This window comes from Triticum urartu, chromosome 3 (genome assembly GCF_003073215.2).
Source record: "Triticum urartu cultivar G1812 chromosome 3, Tu2.1, whole genome shotgun sequence".
Taxonomy (NCBI): domain Eukaryota; kingdom Viridiplantae; phylum Streptophyta; class Magnoliopsida; order Poales; family Poaceae; genus Triticum; species Triticum urartu.
In genome coordinates, this window is record NC_053024.1 from 1,944,329 (window position 1) to 1,967,867 (window position 23,539).

The window sequence follows — 23,539 nt, forward strand, 5'->3', positions numbered from 1 at the left end:
ATATCGATTGACAAAGGGAATTGTATACGGGGTTGCTTGAATCCTCGACATCGTGGTTCATCCGATGAGATCATCGTGGAGCATGTGGGAGACAACATGGGTATCCAGATCCCGCTGTTGGTTATTGACCGGAGAGTCGTCTCGGTCATGTCTGCCTGTCTCCCGAACCCGTAGGGTCTACACACTTAAGGTTCGGTGACGCTAGGGTTGTAGGGATATGTATATGCAGTAACCCGAATGTTGTTCGGAGTCCCGGATGAGATCCCGGACGTCACGAGGAGTTCCGGAATGGTCCGGAGGTAAAGAATTATATATAGGAAGTGCTGTTTTGGCCATCGGGACAAGTTTCGGGGTCACCGGTATTGTACCGGGACCACCGGAAGGGTCCCGGGGGTCCACCGGGTGGGGCCACCTGCCCCGGGGGCCACATGGGCTGTAGGGGGTGCGCCTTGGCCTACATGGGCCAAGGGCACCAGCCCCAAGGGGCCCATGCGCCTAGGGTTTCCAAAAGGGAGGAGTCCCACTAGTGGAAGGCACCCCCTAGGTGCCTTGGGGGGAGGGAAACCCTCCCCTGGCCGCCGCCCCCCTAGGAGATTGGATCTCCTAGGGCCGGCGCCCCCCCCTAGTCCCTCCTATATATAGTGGGGGAGAAGGAGGACTTCATACCTCAGCCTTTGGCGCCTCCCTCTCCCTCTCCAACACCCCCTCCTCCTCCGTAGAGCTCGGCGAAGCCCTGTCGGAGTACTGCAGCTCCATCACCACCACGCCGTCGTGCTGCTGCTGGTGCCATCTTCCTCAACCTCTCCTTCCCCCTTGCTGGATCAAGAAGAAGGAGACGTTACGCTGACCGTACGTGTGTTGAACGCGGAGGTGCCGTCCGTTCGGCGCTAGGATCTTCGGTGATTTGGATCACGTCCTGTTCGACTACATCATCCCCGTTCTTTGAACGCTTCCGCTCGCGATCTACAAAGGTATGTAGATGCATCCGATCACTCGTTGCTAGATGAACTCATAGATGGATCTTGGCGAAACCGTAGGAAAATTTTTGTTTTCTGCAACGTTCCCCAACAGTGGCATCATGAGCTAGGTCTATGCTTAGTTCTTCTTGCGCGAGTAGAACACAATTTGTTGTGGGCGTAGATTTGTCAACTTTCTTGCCGCTACTAGTCTTATCTTGCTTCAGCGGTATTGTGGGATGAAGCGGCCCGGACCAACCTTACACGTACGCTTACGTGAGACCGGTTCCACCGACTAACATGCACTAGTTGCATAAGGTGGCTGGCGGGTGTCTGTCTCTCCTACTTTAGTTGAAGCGGATTCGATGAAAAGGGTCCTTATGAAGGGTAAATAGAAGTTGACAAATCACGTTGTGGCTTTCACGTAGGTAAGAAAACGTTCTTGCTAGAACCCTAATTCAGCCACGTAAAACTTGCAACAACAATTAGAGGACGTCTAACTTGTTTTTGCAGCAAGTGCTTTGTGATATGATATGGCCAAAGTTGTGATGAATGATGAATGATATATATGTGATGTATGAGATGTTCATGCTATTGTAATAGGAATCACGACTTGCATGTCAATGAGTATGACAACCGGCAGGAGCCATAGGAGTTGTCTTTATTTTTTTTGTATGACCTGCGTGTCATTGAGAAACGCCATGTAAATTACTTTACTTTATTGCTAAACGCGTTAGCCATAGTAGTAGAAGTAATAGTTGGCGAGCAACTTCATGGAGACACGATGATGGAGATCATGATGATAGAGATCATGGTGTCAAGCCGGTGACAAGATGATCATGGAGCCCCAAGATGGAGATCAAAGGAGCTATGTGATACTGGCCATATCATGTCACTATTATTATTTGATTGCATGTGATGTTTATCATGTTTTTGCATCTTGTTTACTTAGAACGACGGTAGTAAATAAGATGATCCCTCATAATAATTTCAAGAAGTGTTCCCCCTAACTGTGCGCCGTTGCGACAGTTCGTTGTTTCAAAGCACCACGTGATGATCGGGTGTTTGATTCTAATGTTCACATACAACGGGTGTAAGACAGATTTACACATGCAAACACTTAGGTTGACTTGACGAGCCTAGCATGTACAGACATGGCCTCGGAACACAGAAGACCGAAAGGTCGAGCATGAGTCGTATAGAAGATACGATCAACATGAAGATGTTCACCGACGTTGACTAGTCCGTCTCACGTGATGATCGGACAAGGCCTAGTTGACTCGGATCATGTTATACTTAGATGACTAGAAGAGGGATGTCTATCTAAGTGGGAGTTCATTGAATAATTTGATTAGATGAACTTAATTATCATGAACTTAGTCTAAAATATTTACAATATGTCTTGTAGATTAAATGGCCAACGTAGTCCTCAACTTCAACGCGTTCCTAGAGAAAACCAAGCTGAAAGATGATAGCAGCAACTATACGGACTGGGTCCGGAACCTGAGGATCATCCTCATAGCTGCCCAGAAAGATTATGTCCTACAAGCACCGCTGGGTGACGCACCCGTTCTCCCTGCAGAGCAAGACGTTATGAACGCTTGGCAGGCATGTACCGATGACTACTCCCTCGTTCAGTGCGGCATGCTTTACAGTTTAGAGCCGGGGCTCCAAAAGCGTTTTGAGAGACATGGAGCATATGAGATGTTTGAAGAGCTGAAAATGTTTTTTCAAGCTCATGCCCGGGTCGAGAGATATGAAGTCTCCGACAAATTCTTCAGCTGTAAGATGGAGGAAAATAGTTCTGTCAGTGAGCACATACTCACTATGTCTGGGTTACATAACCGCTTGACTCAGCTGGGAGTTAATCTCCCGGATGATGCGGTCATTGACAGAATCCTCCAGTCGCTTCCACCGAGCTACAAGAGCTTTGTGATGAACTTCAATATGCAGGGGATGGAAAAGACCATTCCTGAAGTATTTGCTATGCTGAAATCAGCAGAGGTAGAAGTCAAGAAGGAACATCAAGTGTTGATGGTCAATAAAACCACTAAGTTCAAGAAGGGTAAGGGTAAAAAGAACTTCAAGAAGGACGGCAAGGGAGTTTCCGCGCCCGGCAAGCAAGCTGCCGGGAAGAAGCCAAAGAATGGACCCAAGCCCGAGACTGAGTGCTTTTATTGCAAGGAAAGTGGTCACTGGAAGCGGAATTGCCCCAAATACTTAGCGGACAAGAAGGCCAGCAAAACAAAAGGTATATGTGATATACATGTAATTGATGTGTACCTTACCAGTACTCGTAGTAGCTCTTGGGTATTTGATACCGGTGCAGTTGCTCACATTTGTAACTCAAAGCAGGAGCTACGGAATAAGCGGAGACTGGCAAAGGACGAGGTGACGATGCGCGTCGGGAATGGTTCCAAGGTCAATGTGATCGCCGTCGGCACGCTACCTCTACATTTACCTTCGGGATTAGTTTTAAACCTTAATAATTGTTATTTAGTGCCAGCTTTGAGCATGAACATTGTATCGGGATCTCGTTTGATTCGAGATGGCTACTCATTTAAATCCGAGAATAATGGTTGTTCTATTTATATGAGAGATATGTTTTATGGTCATGCTCCTATGGTGAATGGTTTATTCTTAATGAATCTCGAGCGTAATGCTACACATGTTCATAGTGTGAGTACCAAAAGATGTAAGGTTGATAATTATAGTCCCACATACTTGTGGCACTACCGCCTTGGTCACATAGGTGTCAAACGCATGAAGAAGCTCCATGCAGATGGACTTTTAGAGTCTCTTGATTATGAATCATTTGACACGTGCGAACCATGCCTCATGGGTAAAATGACCAAGACTCCGTTCTCAGGAACAATGGAGCGAGCAACCAACTTATTGGAAATCATACATACTGATGTGTGCGGTCCAATGAGTGTTGAGGCTTGCGGTGGCTATCGTTATGTTCTCACCCTCACTGATGACATGAGTAGATATGGGTATATCTACTTAATGAAACACAAGTCTGAGACCTTTGAAAAGTTCAAGGAATTTCAGAGTGAGGTTGAGAATCAACGTGACAGGAAAATCAAGTTTCTACGATCAGATCGTGGAGGAGAATACTTGAGTCATGAATTTGGCACACACTTAAGAAAATGTGGAATAGTTTCACAACTCACGCCGCCTGGAACACCTCAGCGTAATGGTGTGTCCGAACGTCGTAATCGCACTCTATTAGATATGGTGCGATCTATGATGTCTCTTACCGATTTACCGCTATCTTTTTGGGGCTATGCTTTAGAGACTGCCGCATTCACTTTAAATAGGGCTCCGTCGAAATCCGTTGAAACGACACCGTATGAATTATGGTTTGGGAAGAAACCTAAGCTGTCGTTTCTAAAAGTTTGGGGATGCGATGCTTATGTCAAGAAACTTCAACCTGAAAAGCTCGAACCCAAGTCGGAAAAATGCGTCTTCATAGGATACCCTAAAGAAACTATTGGGTATACCTTCTACCTCAGATCCGAAGGCAAGATCTTTGTTGCCAAGAATGGAACCTTTCTAGAGAAAGAGTTTCTCTCGAAAGAAGTAAGTGGGAGGAAAGTAGAACTTGATGAAGTATTACCTCTTGAACCGGAAAATGGCGCAACTCAAGAAAATGTTCCTGAGGTGCCTGCACCGACTAGAGAGGATGTTAATGATAATGATCAAGATACTTCTGATCAAGCTTCTACTGAAATTCGAAGATCCACAAGGACACGTTCCGCACCAGAGTGGTACGGCAACCCTGTCTTGGAAATCATGTTGTTAGACAACGGTGAACCTTCGAACTATGAAGAAGCGGTGGCGGGCCCGGATTCCGACAAATGGCTAGAAGCCATGAAATCCGAGATAGGATCCATGTATAAAAACGAAGTATGGACTTTGACTGACTTGCCCGTTGAACGGGGAGCCATAGAAAATAAATGGATCTTTAAGAAGAAGACAGACGCGGATGGTAATGTGACCATCTATAAAGCTCGGCTTGTCGCTAAGGGTTATCTACAAGTTCAAGGGGTTGACTACGATGAGACTTTCTCACCGGTAGCGAAGCTAAAGTCCGTCCGAATCATGTTAGCAATTGCCGCATTCTACGATTATGAGATATGGCAAATGGACGTCAAAACGGCATTCCTTAATGGTTTCCTTAAGGAAGAATTGTATATGATGCAGCCGGAAGGTTTTGTCGATCCTAAGAATGCTGACAGGGTGTGCAAGCTCCAACGCTCGATTTATGGGCTGGTGCAAGCATCTCGGAGTTGGAACATTCGTTTTGATGAGATGATCAAAACGTTTGGGTTTACGCAGACTTATGGAGAAGCCTGCGTTTACAAGAAAGTGAGTGGGAGCTCTGTAGCATTTCTCATACTATATGTAGATGACATACTTTTGATGGGAAATGATATAGAACTCTTGGACAACATTAAGGCCTACTTGAATAAGAGTTTTTCAATGAAGGACCTTGGAGAAGCTGCTTATATATTAGGCATCAAGATCTATAGAGATAGATCGAGACGCCTCATAGGTCTTTCACAAAGTACATACCTTGATAAGATATTGAAGAAGTTCAATATGGATCAGTCTAAGAAGGGGTTCTTGCCTGTGTTACAAGGTGTGAAATTGAGCTCTGCTCAATGTCCGACCACGGCAGAAGATATAGAAGAGATGAGTGTCATCCCCTATGCCTCGGCCGTAGGTTCTATTATGTATGCCATGCTGTGTACCAGACCTGATGTAAACCTTGCCGTAAGTTTGGTAGGAAGGTACCAAAGTAATCTCGGCAAGAAACACTGGACAGCGGTCAAGAATATCCTGAAGTACCTGAAAAGGACTAAGGAAATGTTTCTCGTTTATGGAGGTGACGAAGAGCTCGTCGTAAAGGGTTACGTCGACGCTAGCTTCGACACAGATCTGGATGACTCTAAGTCACAAACCGGATACGTGTATATTTTGAATGGTGGGGCAGTAAGCTGGTGCAGTTGCAAGCAGAGCGTCGTGGCGGGATCTACATGTGAAGCGGAGTACATGGCAGCCTCGGAGGCAGCACATGAAGCAATATGGGTGAAGGAGTTCATCACCGACCTAGGAGTCATACCCAATGCGTCGGGGCCAATCAAACTCTTCTGTGATAACACTGGAGCTATTGCTCTTGCCAAGGAGCCCAGGTTTCACAAGAAGACAAGGCACATCAAGCGTCGCTTCAACTCCATTCGTGAAAATGTTCAAGATGGAGACATAGATATTTGTAAAGTACATACGGACCTGAATGTAGCAGATCCGTTGACTAAACCTCTCCCTAGAGCCAAACATGATCAACACCAGAATTCCATGGGTGTTCGATTCATCACAATGTAACTAGATTATTGACTCTAGTGCAAGTGGGAGACTGTTGGAAATATGCCCTAGAGGCAATAATAAAAGCATTATTATTATATTTCCTTGTTCATGATAATTGTCTTTATTCATGCTATAATTGTGTTATCCGGAAATCGTAATACATGTGTGAATAACAATAACAGACACCAACATGTCCCTAGTAAGCCTCTAGTTGACTAGCTCGTTGATCAACAGATAGTCATGGTTTCCTGACTATGGACATTGGATGTCATTGATAACGAGATCACATCATTAGGAGAATGATGTGATGGACAAGACCCAATCCTAAACATAGCACAAGATCGTAGTTCGTTTGCTAGAGTTTTCAATGTCAAGTATCTTTCCTTAGACCATGAGATCGTGTAACTCCCGGATACCGTAGGAGTGCTTTGGGTGTACCAAACGTCACAACGTAACTGGGTGACTATAAAGGTACTACGGGTATCTCCGAAAGTGTCTGTTGGGTTGACACGGATCAAGACTGGGATTTGTCACTCCGTATGACGGAGAGGTATCTCTGGGCCCACTCGGTAATGCATCATCATAATGAGCTCAAAGTGACCAAGTGTCTGGTCACGGGATCATGCATTACGGTACGAGTAAAGTGACTTGCCGTTAACGAGATTGAACGAGGTATTGGGATACCGACGATCGAATCTCGGGCAAGTAACATACCGATTGACAAAGGGAATTGTATACGGGGTTGCTTGAATCCTCGACATCGTGGTTCATCCGATGAGATCATCGAGGAGCATGTGGGAGCCAACATGGGTATCCAGATCCCGCTGTTGGTTATTGACCGGAGAGTGCATCTCGGTCATGTCTACATGTCTCCCGAACCCGTAGGGTCTACACACTTAAGGTCGGTGACGCTAGGGTTGTAGGGATATGTATATGCAGTGCAGTAACCCGAATGTTGTTCGGAGTCCCGGATGAGATCCCGGACGTCACGAGGAGTTCCGGAATGGTCCGGAGGTAAAGAATTATATATAGGAAGTGCTGTTTTGGCCATCGGGACAAGTTTCGGGGTCACCGGTATTGTACCGGGACCACCGGAAGGGTCCCGGGGGTCCACCGGGTGGGGCCACCTGCCCCGGGGGCCACATGGGCTGTAGGGGGTGCGCCTTGGCCTACATGGGCCAAGGGCACCAGCCCCAAGGGGCCCATGCGCCTAGGGTTTCCAAAAGGGAGGAGTCCCACTAGTGGAAGGCACCCCCTAGGTGCCTTGGGGGGGAGGGAAACCTCCCCTGGCCGCCGCCCCCCTAGGAGATTGGATCTCCTAGGGCCGGCGCCCCCCCCTAGTCCCTCCTATATATAGTGGGGGAGAAGGAGGACTTCATACCTCAGCCTTTGGCGCCTCCCTCTCCCTCTCCAACACCCCCTCCTCCTCCGTAGAGCTCGGCGAAGCCCTGTCGGAGTACTGCAGCTCCATCACCACCACGCCGTCGTGCTGCTGCTGGTGCCATCTTCCTCAACCTCTCCTTCCCCCTTGCTGGATCAAGAAGAAGGAGACGTTACGCTGACCGTACGTGTGTTGAACGCGGAGGTGCCGTCCGTTCGGCGCTAGGATCTTCGGTGATTTGGATCACGTCCTGTTCGACTACATCATCCCCGTTCTTTGAACGCTTCCGCTCGCGATCTACAAAGGTATGTAGATGCATCCGATCACTCGTTGCTAGATGAACTCATAGATGGATCTTGGTGAAACCGTAGGAAAATTTTTGTTTCCTGCAACGTTCCCCAACACAGCCGACCGCCGGAATCGGCGGTCTATTTGTCTCGTCGTCGTGGCTTGCATGGAGCAGGTCTGATGAGACAGGACAGACCTCATCGGAGGCCGACGGAAGGGAAGGAACCTGCCTGGAGGAGGTGAGGAGAGGAGAGGAGAAGATGCCTAGCTAGGTTGGGTCAAGTCGCGTCGGCGGCGATTCCCGACGCCGGCGGCGGAGGTTGGGAGTTTGAGAGAAGAGGTTACTAAAAGAAGGCGGCGAAGGCGTGATTTTTTTAGTTCTTTTTTTTGTAGAGAGAGAGAGAAAAAGTAAAAATGCTAGACACACGGACAAAACCAACGGACCTTTACGGATGAGCTGACTTGTCATTTTCTAATTAGTCTAAGTAATCCTCTCTTCCTAATTAATCGCCCCCCTGATTTTAACTGGTGGGGGTGGGCGCCAAGGCCCGTAAAGCCCCGTAATCCTTCGTTGATGTAGCAAAGTTGGAGAAAAAGCGATGGAATGGATGCGGCAAGGTCGTGAGCGGGAGGGCGGAGATCCCATCGGGTCGCGTGCGTCCATCACATGCTTCAATTTATTCAGCGATCAATCAAAAGAAGAAGAAAAACCGCAAGCATGCGCAGACTAAGGACATGTACAATGGTTCTATCTTAGAAGTGTCATGTAGGATAAATGATAAGTTGAAGGAGAGAAAACTCGTAAAAAAAGGCTTGTCTTCTCTTATTTAAGAGAAGACAAGAGATAATCTTTTAGCACGATGAGTTGGAGTATGTCTCATTATGTTTTTAGGAATAACTATTTATTGAAGATAAGACTAAGAAATTGCCCATTGTAAACATCTTGTTTTGTTATCTCTAAACTACGTGCAAGATTTAAGATAAGACTATCTACCAACCATTATACTTGCCCTAATGCGACAGGGGAGATTTGTTTGTTTGTTTGACCGCCAGCTTGACCGGGCAAGGAAGAGACGAGACGACTGCGATTGACAGGTCGTCGCCCGCGTCCCCGCCGGAGACCTGCGCTTGCTAGCAACCAGTAACTGTAACCGCGTCGATATGGATCATTTGTGACATTTCTCCCATTGGCACCTTCGTTGATGGATGCCTCCCAGGCCCAACGATACTGTGATTGAAATTTTCGATAGCTTGCATGACTTGACAGCACACCCGGAAGCAATCACTCATGTACTTCCATGGTCAGCTGGGAATAGACTGACGGAGTACACTGTCTTGTACTTCCTTCGTTCCGAATTACTCGTCGTAGAAATGGATGCATCTAGAAGTTCTAGATACATCCATTTCTGCGACGAGTAATTTGGAACGAAGGGAGTAGTAGTAGAGTCATGTGCTACCGTATAGTATACCAGTAGCTTGCAGCAGTATCATTGGAATATTCAAGCCTTGATGTTGCCTGGTCTCAATAAAATTTGTTGGATACTCCAATGTAACTGGAATATTCATTCGTTCACACTTTACCTTTCTCACATCCAACTCGTCGGCTCGGTTGAAGTATTTATAAGCAACTAAATATAAAAGCTTTATTACATCAAAGTTTTTACACAACTACTCTCTTCGTTTCTAAATATAAGTTTATTTAGGTACTCCACTACAAATGCATATAGAGACATATTTTAGAGTGTAAAATCACGAGAGCGGCGTTGCAGAGGCTGAGCATCAGGTAGCTCTGTATCCCCTTCGTGGGAATGAGCTTCGCGATTCATTCCTGTCTGGCGTTTCAGAGGTATACGAGCCAATATACATCTGCGTGAATAGTGCAGCAGGTATGGGAGTTGCACATTGTCAGGGTCTGCTTTCATAGCTTAAATGGATGGGACATGTCCCGGTTTTTGAAATAGCACAGGATAAGCCTGCCCCGTCCGCAGAGTTGTAGCGGCAATAATTGCTGAACTGGCCCAATGAAAAAGCAGCTTCAATAAGTACCAATTTTCTATTCGGCAATTTGTTCTTTTTTATAAACTAATCCTCAAATTAGTGTGCAGTTAGCTACTATTTTTTAGAAGACAATTGACTAATTGTGCTTCTCTTTTTTTATCTAAAAAAGCTCTTTTAAGATGGTCCCCTCTTACCCCTTAAGACGTAAGAGAAATTATTTGAACTTTCCATTATCAACGATATATTTGACCACACAAAAAAATTATGTGGGATTTTTTTAAATGAATGTTTACAATATTTCCCACATCCCTTTTTAATATAATAAAAGTTCACGTTCAAACCCCGCACATATGTGTTGTATCTACCATATAATGACGAATCATTCCCATGTTGGAAAATATGACACATATCCATGCGATCCTAAGAAATTGTATACACACTACAAGAGACATTATTATAATTCAGCTAGATTGCAATGTAATAATCATCAGTACGTTCCCGCAAAATAATAATAATCATCACTACGTGTATTCACATCATTCTTAGAGAGCCGGTAATGAAAATAAATGTACACATGCCATGCTAGGAATGTGTATGCCTTCTTCTTTTGTGAGAAATATACATAACATTCTCCGTTATACATTTTCTTATCAAAAAGAAAAGTGCAAGAACACTGGTACACATGGTTTCTTTGTTATAGAAAAATTATGATGGTATTTTGACTGCTTTTTGCTATGATTTTGTCAACTGGTATTCAGTTTTGGTGTGTTCTAAAAACAAATTTTGTGCATTTTCTATTGTTTAGCTCCGAACCAACAAAATAAAACATGCATAGACATATATGACAACATGAAAAACTTATTATTTCGATTGTTAGACATGATTACAAGGTACGTTCAGCGAAAAAATGGTTGGAAACAAAATCTGGCATTAATTAGCTCTGTTTATTTCTTTTTCGTATATACTCAAGGTTAAAAAGGAAATGAATAAATTATAATAATTTATTTTCTGAATTATACCGCAACAATGTACATACTAACCCCAAGCCATCATTAATGGTCTATTACCTCATACTTCATGCTAAGAGGAACTTCATTTTTATTTACTACACATATTAGGTTTGACTGAAGTCAAATTTTATGATGTGAAAATATATTAAATTATATATCCAATGGTATTGATTCGGTGGTGTTTATGTTAATATATTTTTTCACAAATTTATTGGAAGTTTGTAAAGTTTGATTTTGGACAAACCTAACATACGAAGTAAATAAAAATGATGGGAGTAATAGTTATATCAACCATTAGATAATTAAAAATTATCGGTCTATATTGCTTTGGACCACCTTGAAATTTCTCTAAAAAAATGGTGTGCCGCCCTCCCGGTAGTAATAACACATGTTCATCGTAGATTTCTCTGTTTCTACAAAACTAATCCTCAAACTAGTGCGCAACTAGCTATTGTTTTTTAACAAATAATTAGATGAATGTGCCTCTTTGATTTAAAAAATTAATGTTGTGGCCCCCTTGGGTTGCTAAAAGCACACCATCATCACGTCATTTTTCCTCCTTAGCAAAACTCAACTTAATCCATCGTCTAAGTGTGTCCAAAGATTAAACACAAACAGATACACACAATGTGCCGTTCTGCGGGGGGAAAAACAAAGCCACGCATGTGCCTGTCACCAGCCCACATGTTTCATGCATGTACGCGGCATTTTTTGATAAAAGGGCGCTTTTATTAACTCATAATATAGCATCAAGTGGATACAAAGCATAATGAACGACACCTGGTCTCTTCATAGCTAAAATGCACATAGCCTTAACGAAGAGTATAGCAAAGTATGCATGTACGCGGCATGGAGCCTACTCTTAAATACGCTGATATACGATCTTTAATGAAGGGCTGCAAATTGTAATACATTTTGTACACATATCCCCATGCTCGTTCGGTGGGGTGGATTAAGAACTGCTGCAGACCGGCCTCTGCAGGGCTTTTTCGGTAGAATCACGCATTTTTGCTACATATAACGAGGGAGTACAACGATGGATTGAATGATTGCAGGAAATTCCTGCCCGCGTAATTGCAAGCTTCCAGGTCAGTTGTCGGTCGTCGGAACGGCTGGAGTATTAGGGCCAGTTCTTTTCAGTGATTCTTCCAAAATCGCCCCCTTCCCCAGCTTCTCTCAGAATCGCCATTCCTTTTTTCACAATCCTATCTAGTTAAACTCTAATTAGCTAGGATTGTAAAAAATATATAAAATGACGATTCTGAGAGAAGCTGGGGAGAAAGGCGATTCTGGTAGAATCGCCCAAAAGAACTGGCCCTTAAACAACTCGTACCCAGAGCATAGCATGCCGTCCCCAGCGGCGCTGCAAGGCAAAACCCTCGATCCACTCCATGTCGTCCCACCCTGGCCCAACAGTACTGTGATTGAAATTTTCAATAGCTTGCATGACTTGACAGCACACCCGGAAGCAATCACTCATGTACTTCCATGGCTAGCTAGGAGTAGACTGACGGAGTACACTGTCTTGTACTCCCTCCGTTTCGAATTACTCGTCGCGGAAATGGATGTATCTAGAAGTTCTAGATACATCCATTTCTGTGACTACTAATTTGGAATAGAGGGAGTAGTAGTAGCGTCATGTGCTACCGTATAGTATACCAGTAGCTTGCAGCAGTATCATTGGAATATTCAGGCCTTGATGTTGCCTGGTCTCAATAAAATTTGTTGGATACTCCAGTGTAACTGGAATATTCATTCGTTCACACTTTACCTTTCTCACATCCAACTCGTCAGCTCGGTTGAAGTATTTATAAGCAACTAAATAAAAGCTTTATTACATCAAAGCTTTTACACATCTACTCTCTTTGTTTCTAAATATAAGTTTATTTAGGTATTCCACTGCAAATGCATATAGAGACATATTTTAGAGTGTAGAATCACAAGAGCGGCGTTGCAGAGGCCGAGCATCAGGTAGCTCTGTATCCCCTTCGTGGGAATGAGCTTCGTGATTCATTCCTGTCTGGCGTTTCAGAGATATACGGGCCAATATACATCTGCATGAATAGTGCAGCACGTATGGGAGTTGCACATTGTCAGGGTCTGCTCTCATAGCTTAAATGGATGGGACATGTCCCGGTTTTTGAAATAGCACAGGATAAGCCTGCCCCGTCCGGAGAGTTGTAGCGGCAATAATTGCTGAACTGGCCCAATGAAAAAGCAGCTTCAATAAGTACCAATTTTCTATTCGGCAATTTGTTCTTTTTTATAAACTAATCCTCAAATTAGTGTGCAGTTAGCTACTATTTTTTAGAAAACAATTGACTAATTGTGCTTCTCTTTTTTTATTCAAAAAGGCTCTATTAAGATGGTCCCCTCTTACCCCTTAAGAGGTAAGAGAAATTATTTAAACTTTCCATTATCAACGATATATTTGACCACACAAAAAAATTATATGGGATTTTTTAAAAATGAATGTTTACAATATTTCCCACATCCCTTTTTAATATAATAAAAGTTCACGTTCAAACCCCGTACATATGTGTTGTATCTACCATATAATGACGAATAATTCCCGTGTTGGAAAATATGACACATATCCATGCGATCCTAAGAAATTGTATACACACTACAAAAGACATTATTGTAATTCAGCTAGATTGCAATGTAATAATCATCAGTACGTTCCCGCAAAATAATAATAATCATCACTACGTGTATTCACATCATTCTTAGAGAGCCGGTAATGAAAATAAATGTACACATGCCATGCTAGGAATGTCTATGCCTTCTTCTTGTGTGAGAAATATACATAACATTCTCCGTTATACATTTTCTTATCAAAAAGAAAAGTGCAAGAACACTGCTACACATGGTTTCTTTGTTATAGAAAAATTATGATGGTATTTTGACTGCTTTTTGCTATGATTTTGTCAACTGGTATTCAGTTTTGGTGTGTTCTAAAAACAAATTCTTTGCATTTTCTATTGTATAGCTCCGAACCAACAAAATAAAATATGCATAGACATATATGACAACATGAAAAACTTATTATTTTGATTGTTAGACATGATTACAAGGTACGTTCAGCGAAAAAATGGTTGGAAACAAAATCTGGCATTAATTAGCTCTGTTTATTTCTTTTTCGTATATACTCAAGGTTAAAAAGGAAATGAATAAATTATAATAATTTATTTTCTTAATTATACCACAACAATGTCCATACTAACCCCATGCCATCATTAATGGTCTATTACCTCATACTTCATGCTAAGAGGAACTTCATTTTTATTTACTACACATATTAGGTTTGACTGAAGTCAAATTTTATGATGTGAAAATATACTCAATTATATATCCAATGGTATTGATTCGGTGGTGTTTATGTTAATATATTTTTTCACAAAATTATTGAAAGTTTGTAAAGTTTGATTTTGGACAAACCTAGCATATGAAGTAAATAAAAATGATGGGAGTAATAGTTATAGCAACCATTAGATAATTAAAAATTATCGGTCTATATTGCTTTGGACCACCTTGAAATTTCTCTAAAAAAAATGGCGTGCCGTCGTCCCGGTAGTAATAACACATGTTCATCGTAGATTTCTCTGTTTCTACAAAACTAATCCTCAAACTAGTGCGCAATTAGCTATTATATCAACCATTAAATTTCGCTGCAAGGCAAAACCCTCGATCCACTCCATGCCGTCCCACCCTGGCCCAATAGTACTGTGATTGAAATTTTCAATAGCTTGCATGACTTGACAGCACACCCGGAAGCAATCACTCACGTACTTCCATGTCCAGCTGGGAGTAGACTGACGGAGTACACTGTCTTGTAGTAGTAGTAGAGTCATGTGCTACCGTATAGTATACCAGTAGCTTGCATCAGTATCATTGGAATATTCAGGCCTTGATGTTGCCTGGTCTCAATAAAATTTGTTGGATACTCCAGTGTTACTGGAATATTCATTCATTCACACTTTACCTTTCTCACATCCAACCCGTCGGCTCGGTTGAAGTATTTATAAGCAACTAAATAAAAGCTTTATTACATCAAAGTTTTCACACGTCTACTCTCTTTGTTTCTAAATATTTTGTAATGGAATATCTAAAAAGACTTATATTTAGGAAGTGAGGAAAATGGATTGAATGATTGCAGGCAATTCCCGCGTAATTGCAAGCTTCCGAGTCGTCGTTGGTCGTCGGAACGGCTGGAGTATTAAACAACTCGTACCCAGAGCAGAGCATGGCGTCTCCAGCGGCGCAGCAAGGCAAGCCCTCCATCCACTCCATGCCGTCCCACAGATCTGCAGCTGCTTCTCTACTGGCAGTATGGCTCGGCGTAGCGCTGCTTGGGGTTGGAGCGGCACCGCCTAGGCCTAGCAGCAGTTGCCAGAGAGAATGCGGCGGCGTAGACATCCCTTACCCGTTCGGCATCGTCGATTCGCCTGGCGACGACGGCGGCGGCTGCGCCATGCCCGGCTTCGGCCTGACCTGCAAAGAGGCCGGGGTTAATGGCGGGCGCCGCAGGCCGTTTTATTACGACGTGGAGGTCGTCGACGTCTCGCTGCAGCAAGGCCAGGTCCGGATGCAGAATCATATCTCCACCTACTGCTACAACGCCGCCACCCGGGGCATGGACCCCCACCGGTGGCATCTCAACTTCACGGGCACGCCCTACAGGTTCGCCGACACCAACAAGTTCACCGTCATCGGCTGCCAAACGCTGGCGTACATCCTGGGCGAGCACGCCGGCGATTACACGAGTGGGTGCGTGGCCATGTGCCGAGGAGAAAGCGACGGCGATGTGAGGTCGGCCCTCAGCAACGACTCCTGCTCCGGGATTGGGTGCTGCCAGACCGCCATCCCCAGGGGCCTGCAGTACTATGAAGTGGAGTTCGACTCCGGCTTCAACACCACGGAGATCTACAACGTCAGCCGCTGCAGCTACGCCGTGCTCATGGACGCGGCCGGCTTCAGCTTCTCGACTACCTACGCGACCTCGCCGGGGCTCAACAGCACCTACGGCGGAAAGGCGCCGCTGGCGGTGGATTGGGTTGTTGGAGAGGAGACATGCGACGCGGCGCGCAAGAATTCCTCGTCCTACGCCTGCGTCAGCGACCACAGCGAGTGCTTGGACTCGCTCAATGGACCAGGCTACATCTGCAACTGCTCCAAAGGCTACCAAGGCAATCCTTACCTGCAAGATCCGGAGCACGGATGCAAAGGTATGTAGAAACTCAAAACAATATATATGGATTTGCTAATACTCATCTAGGAGTACTTCTGTGTCATTTGATTTTACGCGTAGATTTCAGTGGATTTATTTTTCCATTTGATTGATTCTGTTTTTTATTTTCTATTTTTGGTTTCATTCTTTTCACTTTTCGATAAAAGGCGACTTTACTATCTCAAAATGTAGCATCAAGCGGATACAAAGCATTATGAGTAACACCCGGCCTCTGCATAATTAAGATGCACACAGCCTAATCCAGAAGTCTGACAAAAATTCATGAAATAAAAATTGACAAATCGGCAACATTAGAGTCCTTTAGACCGACACTATGCCTATGTCGAAGAAGGTGGTGGATCGATCCGTAGGTTATGCTGCCACCCATGTTGGGAAAAAACCTCTGTAGCCACCTGCTCCAATCGCGTACACACCACCATGAACAGCGGTTGGTACTTCGGCCGTTGTAGCATAGACCACATACGTAGCGAGTGCGTACACCGAAAAATAACCTGTAGAGGAGAAGCATTTTTGTTATTAAAAACCAAATCATTTCTACATAGCCAAAGCGACCAAATCAAGGCATACGCTCTCACCCTTATTAGCGTTTTGAACCTATTTGCAATACGGTCCAACCAATGACCAAAAATATTGGCAACACTTGTGGGCGGATACAAATTTGACGCTATTTGGATGACTGACCACGTAGAACGTGCAAACTTGCATTAGAAAAAAAGGTGTTTGATTGTCTCGTCATGAGTACAAAAAGAACACTTCTTACTCCCTCGCCAGTTTCGCCGTGCGAGGTTGTCTTTGGTTAACACAACTCCCCTACGAAGATACCACATGAAGATTTTCACTTTTAGTGGAATTTTAGACTTCCAAATTTTCTTATTATTACTCGTTGGCACATCAGAATGCGTGAGCGCACGGTACATACAGTCTACTGTGAAAGACCCTGATGTAGTAAGGTTCCAGCGAAACACATCCCGACCTTGTGTCAGGTTAATTGAATCCAGCCGGGATAAAAGATTATGCCGTGACACAAGCCGGGGGCCAATCAAATCCCGTCTGAACGAAATATTCGGCGAGGAAGAACCGAGCACGTGCGCAATAGTATTATTCTTATCGCGAGCGATGTTATATAAGGCTGGATATTTTTCTCTGAGACTGGCATTGCCTATCCAGATGTCTTCCCAGAAACGAATCTCCGACCCGTTCTTTATTGCGAAAGACCCAAAGCGAAAGAGATGTTTCTTTGCCGCCATTAGGCCAGCCCAAAAGTACGAGTCGCCAGGTTTCCAATATGCCCGGGATACCGCCTTTTGGCCTAGATACTTGTTGCGCAACATGGTTTGCCAAACACCATCCTCAGTAAGAAGTTTAAATAACCATTTACTGAGAAGGGCCCCATTCTTGACCTGCAGGTCATGAATTCCAAGGCCACCTTGGTCTTTAGGCCTACAAACCACGCTCCATTTAGCCAGCCTGTATTTTTTCTTTTCACCATCTCCTTGCCAAAAGAATCTGGATCTAAAGTAGTCCAGTCTTTGCAGGACCCCTTTTCACACTATACTTACACGTCCGTCGGTCATGCGCAATTGCCGTTAAATGTCCACCGATTTATTTATTTATTTGATATTTTTTATCTTTTTTCATGGCGCGCGCAATTACACTTCCACGTCCGCCAGACCACGTGCAACTGCAGTTGCACACCCATGCATCTGCGTGCAACAATAGCTGCAAATCTGCCGACGTGCACAACGGTGTGCAACTGCTCGTCTGATGTCCGCAACTGCGTGTCCATTGGCCGCGCGCAACCGTGGTTGGGCGTCCACCGAATGAGTGCAACTATATTTGCTTTTTTAAAGAATACAGTAATAATATTGAGACACAAAAAATAAGTGAAAGAAGAAGAGAAAAGGGAACAATAACAAAATCCCCTGTTGATGTCACCTAGATGAGATTTAGTTAATTCTCGTCTAGACGAGAGCTAGCCACACACCTTGCAAATTCTCGTCTAGACAAAAATTAACAGTCTTATCTTATCAATCAGATCTAGCAATCTAAGATTAATTACACATGTAAGTGAAAGATCCTTACTCAATCTTGTAGGAGTATACCATCGAACATAAGGGAAATTAAAAAAAATCGTTAGAGAAAATAACAGAGCTTTGCGTTGTTTCCTATCACTTTTTTTACCTATACTAACTAGATGATTGGCAATAAAAATTAATTAATTTGATCTTTGGTGGCAGATATCAACGAGTGCACAGACCTGGTGAAATACCCTTGCAATGTGCCTGGAACTTGCCAAAATTTTCTTGGCGGATTCGAGTGTGGTTGCCCCAAGCATATCAAAGGCGACGCCCAAAATGGGACGTGCGACGGAAACCACACATTTGGTATTGGAGAAAAACTCGGTATTGGTACGTCCACATCTATGATATATGTCTACTACAATCTATGTACACAATATATCAACATTATACCAGAGCAGTGTCTTTAATTTCATGTTAGTGCAAATTAATTAAATCTTTTAGTCAAATAAAAAAACATGTTATCTTTCACCCCAAATGAGAAATGACGACTAACCGTGGCATCTACTCTTCAGGAGCCTTTGGCGTTGTTTTGGTTGGCCTGGTTTGTATCCTTGCAGTAGAAATCATCAGTCACAAAAGGAGTATCAAGAGACAAGCACTGATCAGACAGAGTGATGAATACTATCAACAACACGGGGGCGAGATACTATCAGAAATTATGAGAGTAGAGCGTAATATTGGGTTCACTGTCTATGCCAGAGCAGCAATCGAGGCGGGAACAAACATGTTCGACAAGGAGAACATCATCGGGGAAGGAGGGCAGGGGACCGTGTACAAGGGGGTCCTCGACGTCGACGGCAAGGACACACTCGTGGCTGTAAAAAGATGCAAGGAGGTGGATGAGAGCAGGAGGAAGGACTTCGTGCAGGAGCTGGTGATACTCTGCCGTGTCGACCATCCCAACATCGTCAAGCTCCTGGGTTGCTGCCTGCAGTTCGAGGTGCCCATCCTGGTGTACGAGTACGTGAAGAACAAAACCCTGCAGGAGCTATTGTACAGCCAGCCGACCTCGTGTCGCGCCACCCTGGGAACCCGTCTGAGGATCGCCGCGCAGTCCGCCGGAGCACTGGCGTACCTGCACTCGCTGGCGCACCCGATACTCCACGGCGACGTGAAGCCCGCCAACATCCTTCTCAGCGACGGATGGGTCGCCAAGGTGTCTGACTTCGGCTGCTCCACCATCGATGAGAAGACTCAGGTGGTGGCCAGAGGCACAGCGGGCTACGTTGACCCAGAGTACCTGCTTGAGTACCAGCTCACCCACAAGAACGACGTCTACAGCTTTGGGGTCCTCCTTCTGGAGCTCCTAACCGGGAAGAAGCCGCTGTCAAAGCAACGAAAGAGCCTCATGGTGATGGTTCAAGAGTCTATGGGGGATGGCACGCTCCATCAACTCTTTGACAGGGAAATAGTCGATGATGCTAGCATGGGAGTGGCCGTTCAGGCTGCGGAGCTGGCGACTCGATGCTTAGTTATGCCGGGGAACAGGAGGCCGGCGATGAGGTGCGTTGCTGAGGAGCTCCAGAAATTGGCAGACCAAGTGCAGCAGCCGTTGGTTTTGGAGTGTCATAGCCTCACTGTCAAAGGTATGGAGAGCTCCATGTCATCTGAGAGTGACACCACCGGGGTTTTCAGCCTTGAAAAGAAAGCCGCATTGAGCATAGAATTCGCTAGATGATATCATGAGAAACATATTAGAAACGGTTTGCTAGCTATACGATCCATGGTTGTATCACGTTTGTTGGTCGTTGCTATGAAATCCACCTTAAGCTTAGCACCAAATAATTTACGTATTTATAAGCACTCACTTGACCTCCTACGTATGTAGAGCAGGTTTGCAACAATTTTAATTTGCTACTGTTTAACTATATTGTCTGTCCTCTCTTCATCAGCTCATATGTTCGGATGACCTGATTGCAGCATGAATTCAATATCCAATTAGAGCCAATAGGTCTCCAGTTCAAGACCATGTTAACATCGTATTAAAGAAAATGATTATGCGGCCTACATCAATCTCATGTCTAAGGACTAAAAGAAAGCCTAGATATGACGGCGGTGCTGAAACATATATTTTCTTTGTCTCTCCATTAATTGGGAGTTTTGGATGAGCTAGCTAGAGCGCGAATTCAATACTTGCACTATTTGGTGGTACATTAGCCAGAATTTTGTCAACTACAATAAGTACTCCTTCCGGACAGATTTACAAGGGACGATTCAAAATTTCCTTTGAACGAAGGTTTGTCTCATATCCCTGTATCTTGACTCTAATAATGATCTGGTGGGTGCAACCCATGAAATCTTATCTATATATCTACTATATACAATTAAAATCATAGTTCAGATTAAGTATACACGCACCATATGAAAAGTGTGGCTCAGATTTATGGGAAGGATAATAGCAAAGACGATGTAAGCAAGAATTTCACAAAATCATTCCCTATATGATACAAAAAGGTTCACCATAGTTTTGGCACAAATTGCCTACATGTTAATTGATGTCATGCAAGTGAACAGGGTTAGTCGCAGCACTCTCATGTAAATAGCTTAATAGAGTGTCGTCCCAACGAAGAGTAGGAGACGATGGTAAATGTGAATGTTGAGTTGTTACAGGTCTCATATGAATTGGTTGTTTTGGTGTCTGCAAAGATTATAATTTGGACCGAAAACAAGTAGTGAGGTGTAAAATTAAGTGGCTATAACTAAGGTTGCTACTAAAAAACAAAAGTAAAGAACGTAAAAATAAACAACGGTTTTCCTGCAATGAAGAAGTTAGGTGTGGAGAAATTCAGTTCATGGTAAATATCAAATGTGCTAGTGCAATGATAACGTGTAATTACCTATTCCTGTGATTCTACCTCTCGTGTTCGACGCTTGATAAGCTACTCACCCTTGGTAGAAATGAAAGCAGACTTATAAATAAATCCTAATCCTAAGAAAAAATAGAATGTCAGGAAAATAATTTACAATTATGTGTTACAAATTTAATATTTGAAATATAAAGAAAAGCAAATTGTTGTTGATAGATGTTGCTAACTAATAAACGTCCTTTTGATTTATTTTTTCCTTTTGCTTTATGGGAATTGCCATTGGACGATAGGCCTTTTTTAAAAGCGAAGTCTACAAGTAGTTTATGTTGGTTGTATAGACAAAACAAAATAAAAGAAGTGTGGCAGGAAACTCACTGATCTCATTGCCGTTTGGTTCTCTACTGAAGAGAGTAACCTTTTCCCAAGAGTGAACGACATCAGCTTGCGTTGTTGAAGTCACTACTCGGCAGCCTCATGCAGGAATAAACATTAGTAACACATGATATTTTGTTGACAGAAAAAAAATGTAAATTCAAGCACATATGCATGCAATGAAATGTGATGGTTCGGAAAAGATCTTAATTCACAGCATCGATGGCACAGTGCGGACCTGCTGGTTTTACTGTTTTAGCCTCGTGCAAGAGATCATCACTGGGGACGTACTGAACTGAGAAACTCCACGAGGTTTCTTCACTCACCATTGAAGAACATCTATAATACTATCAAATAAATATAATATGAAAATATATTTCACGATGAATCTGATTATATTGATTTTGTATTGTGATTATTAATATACTCCCTCCGTCCGGAAATACTTGTCGGAGGAATAGATGTATCTAGACATATCTTAGTTGTAGATACATTCATTTTTATCCATTTCTTCGACAAGTATTTCCGGACGGAGGGAGTATTTTTTATAAACATGGTCAAACTCTGACTTCAAACAAATCTAATACATGGAATAAAAAAGAAACAGTGGGAATACATACGTGCAGTCGGCGTACGATGGCCAAAAACTACTCAACCCGCCTGCCCGGTGACTGTGCCTAAGTGCAGTTGTCAGAAAGTAAGTAAACTTCTAGTGAGTGTGTGCAGACCTGCGCCAAGACAATCGCATCAACGCCAACTGCCTTAGAGTTCGACATCTGCCTCAGCCCAATGCCCACATCTACAATCAGCTCGGCGGAGACGCCGAATTCACATAGACCGTCTTTTCATTTGAGGGGGCAACGAAGAATACGTATTAGTTTCCCTGCACAATGACAAGGTAATACTTTTGCAATTTTTCATTTTGATAGTATAAATATAAAATCTCATTAAAAAAAGTACTTCCTTGTATCCAGATTAATTGTTGTTGGTTTATCAAAAACAATTTTGTACTAAATCTGTGACAATTAATGTGGATCTAATATTTCTTAAAAACCACATGAGCAAGCGTCTGGTCTCCGATCACACCACTGTGACTTGGACTGCTTGTTTAGTTGACAACTGGATGACAAAAAGTCAAAGTCAACCCATACATGTTCTTTTTTCAATCGACCTAGTCAAGATTATCTCCAGCATTGTATTATTAGTTAGAGTGTTTTGATCAATCAAAAAAAGTTAGTGTTTTGACTAGCAATCACCTCAATGCCAACTGCGTTGGAGTTCGGCACCTACCTCAGCCCCGTGCCCATGGCGACAACCAGGCCAACATAGACCCCGAACTCGAGAAGACAGTCTTTCCATTCGAGAGGGCAACGAAGCATACCTTTTAGTTGCCATGTGCAACGACAATGCCATAGTTTGCAATTTTTCAGTTTCATAGTATCGATATGAAATTTCATAAAAAGTAATAACTTCAAAAATAATCACGTGAGCAAACATCTAGTCTCTGATCAGGCCACCATGACTTGGACTCCTTGTATGTTTACTTGACAGCTGGATGCCAAAAACAACCTAGTTAATTTTTTTGAAATGGGCATAGTCAAGATTATCTCCAATATAGTATTATTAGTTACGGTGTTTTGACTAGCAATCGCAACAGTGCCAATCAGGTTGGAGTTCGGCACCTACCTCTGCCCACATCGATGTCGAACCCATGAACACCGTCTTCTCGTCCAAGAGGGCAACCAAGAGACCTTTTAGTTGCCCTGCGCAACCACAAGGTCATACATTTGCAATTTTTCAGTTGATAGTATAGATCTGAAAAATCGTTAAAAAAGTAATACTCCCTCTGTTCCTTAATATAAGCCTTTTTAGAGATTTTAATATAAACTACATACGGAGCAAAATGAGTGAATCTACACTCTAAAATATGCATATATGCATCCGTATGTAGTTCTTATTGAAGTTTCTAAAAAGACTTATATTAAGAAACAAAGGAGATATATTTTAAAAAATCGTGTGAGA

General features: G+C 43.4%; 1 protein-coding gene across 1 annotated transcript; it reads left to right on the plus strand.

The window, feature by feature from the left end:
* The first annotated feature begins 15,233 nt into the window (after positions 1-15,233).
* LOC125547451 (wall-associated receptor kinase 2-like) lies at positions 15,234-20,226 on the plus strand. Its single transcript, XM_048711315.1, has 3 exons — positions 15,234-16,234; positions 18,495-18,665; positions 18,851-20,226. Exons 1-3 carry the CDS (start codon positions 15,253-15,255, stop codon positions 20,014-20,016), a joined length of 2,319 nt encoding a protein of 772 aa, XP_048567272.1. The 5' UTR covers positions 15,234-15,252; the 3' UTR covers positions 20,017-20,226.
* Positions 20,227-23,539: the final 3,313 nt, after the last annotated feature.

What these genes read in the sequence shown, in the direction of transcription:
- LOC125547451 (XM_048711315.1), top strand. Translation starts at nt 15,253, where the DNA reads ATGGCGTCTCCAGCGGCGCAGCAAGGCAAGCCCTCCATCCACTCCATG. An exon ending in TCCGGAGCACGGATGCAAAG is followed by an intron (nt 16,235 to 18,494) that starts GTATGTAGAAAC and finishes CTTTGGTGGCAG; the next exon opens with ATATCAACGAGTGCACAGAC. An exon ending in TGGAGAAAAACTCGGTATTG is followed by an intron (nt 18,666 to 18,850) that starts GTACGTCCACAT and finishes TCTACTCTTCAG; the next exon opens with GAGCCTTTGGCGTTGTTTTG.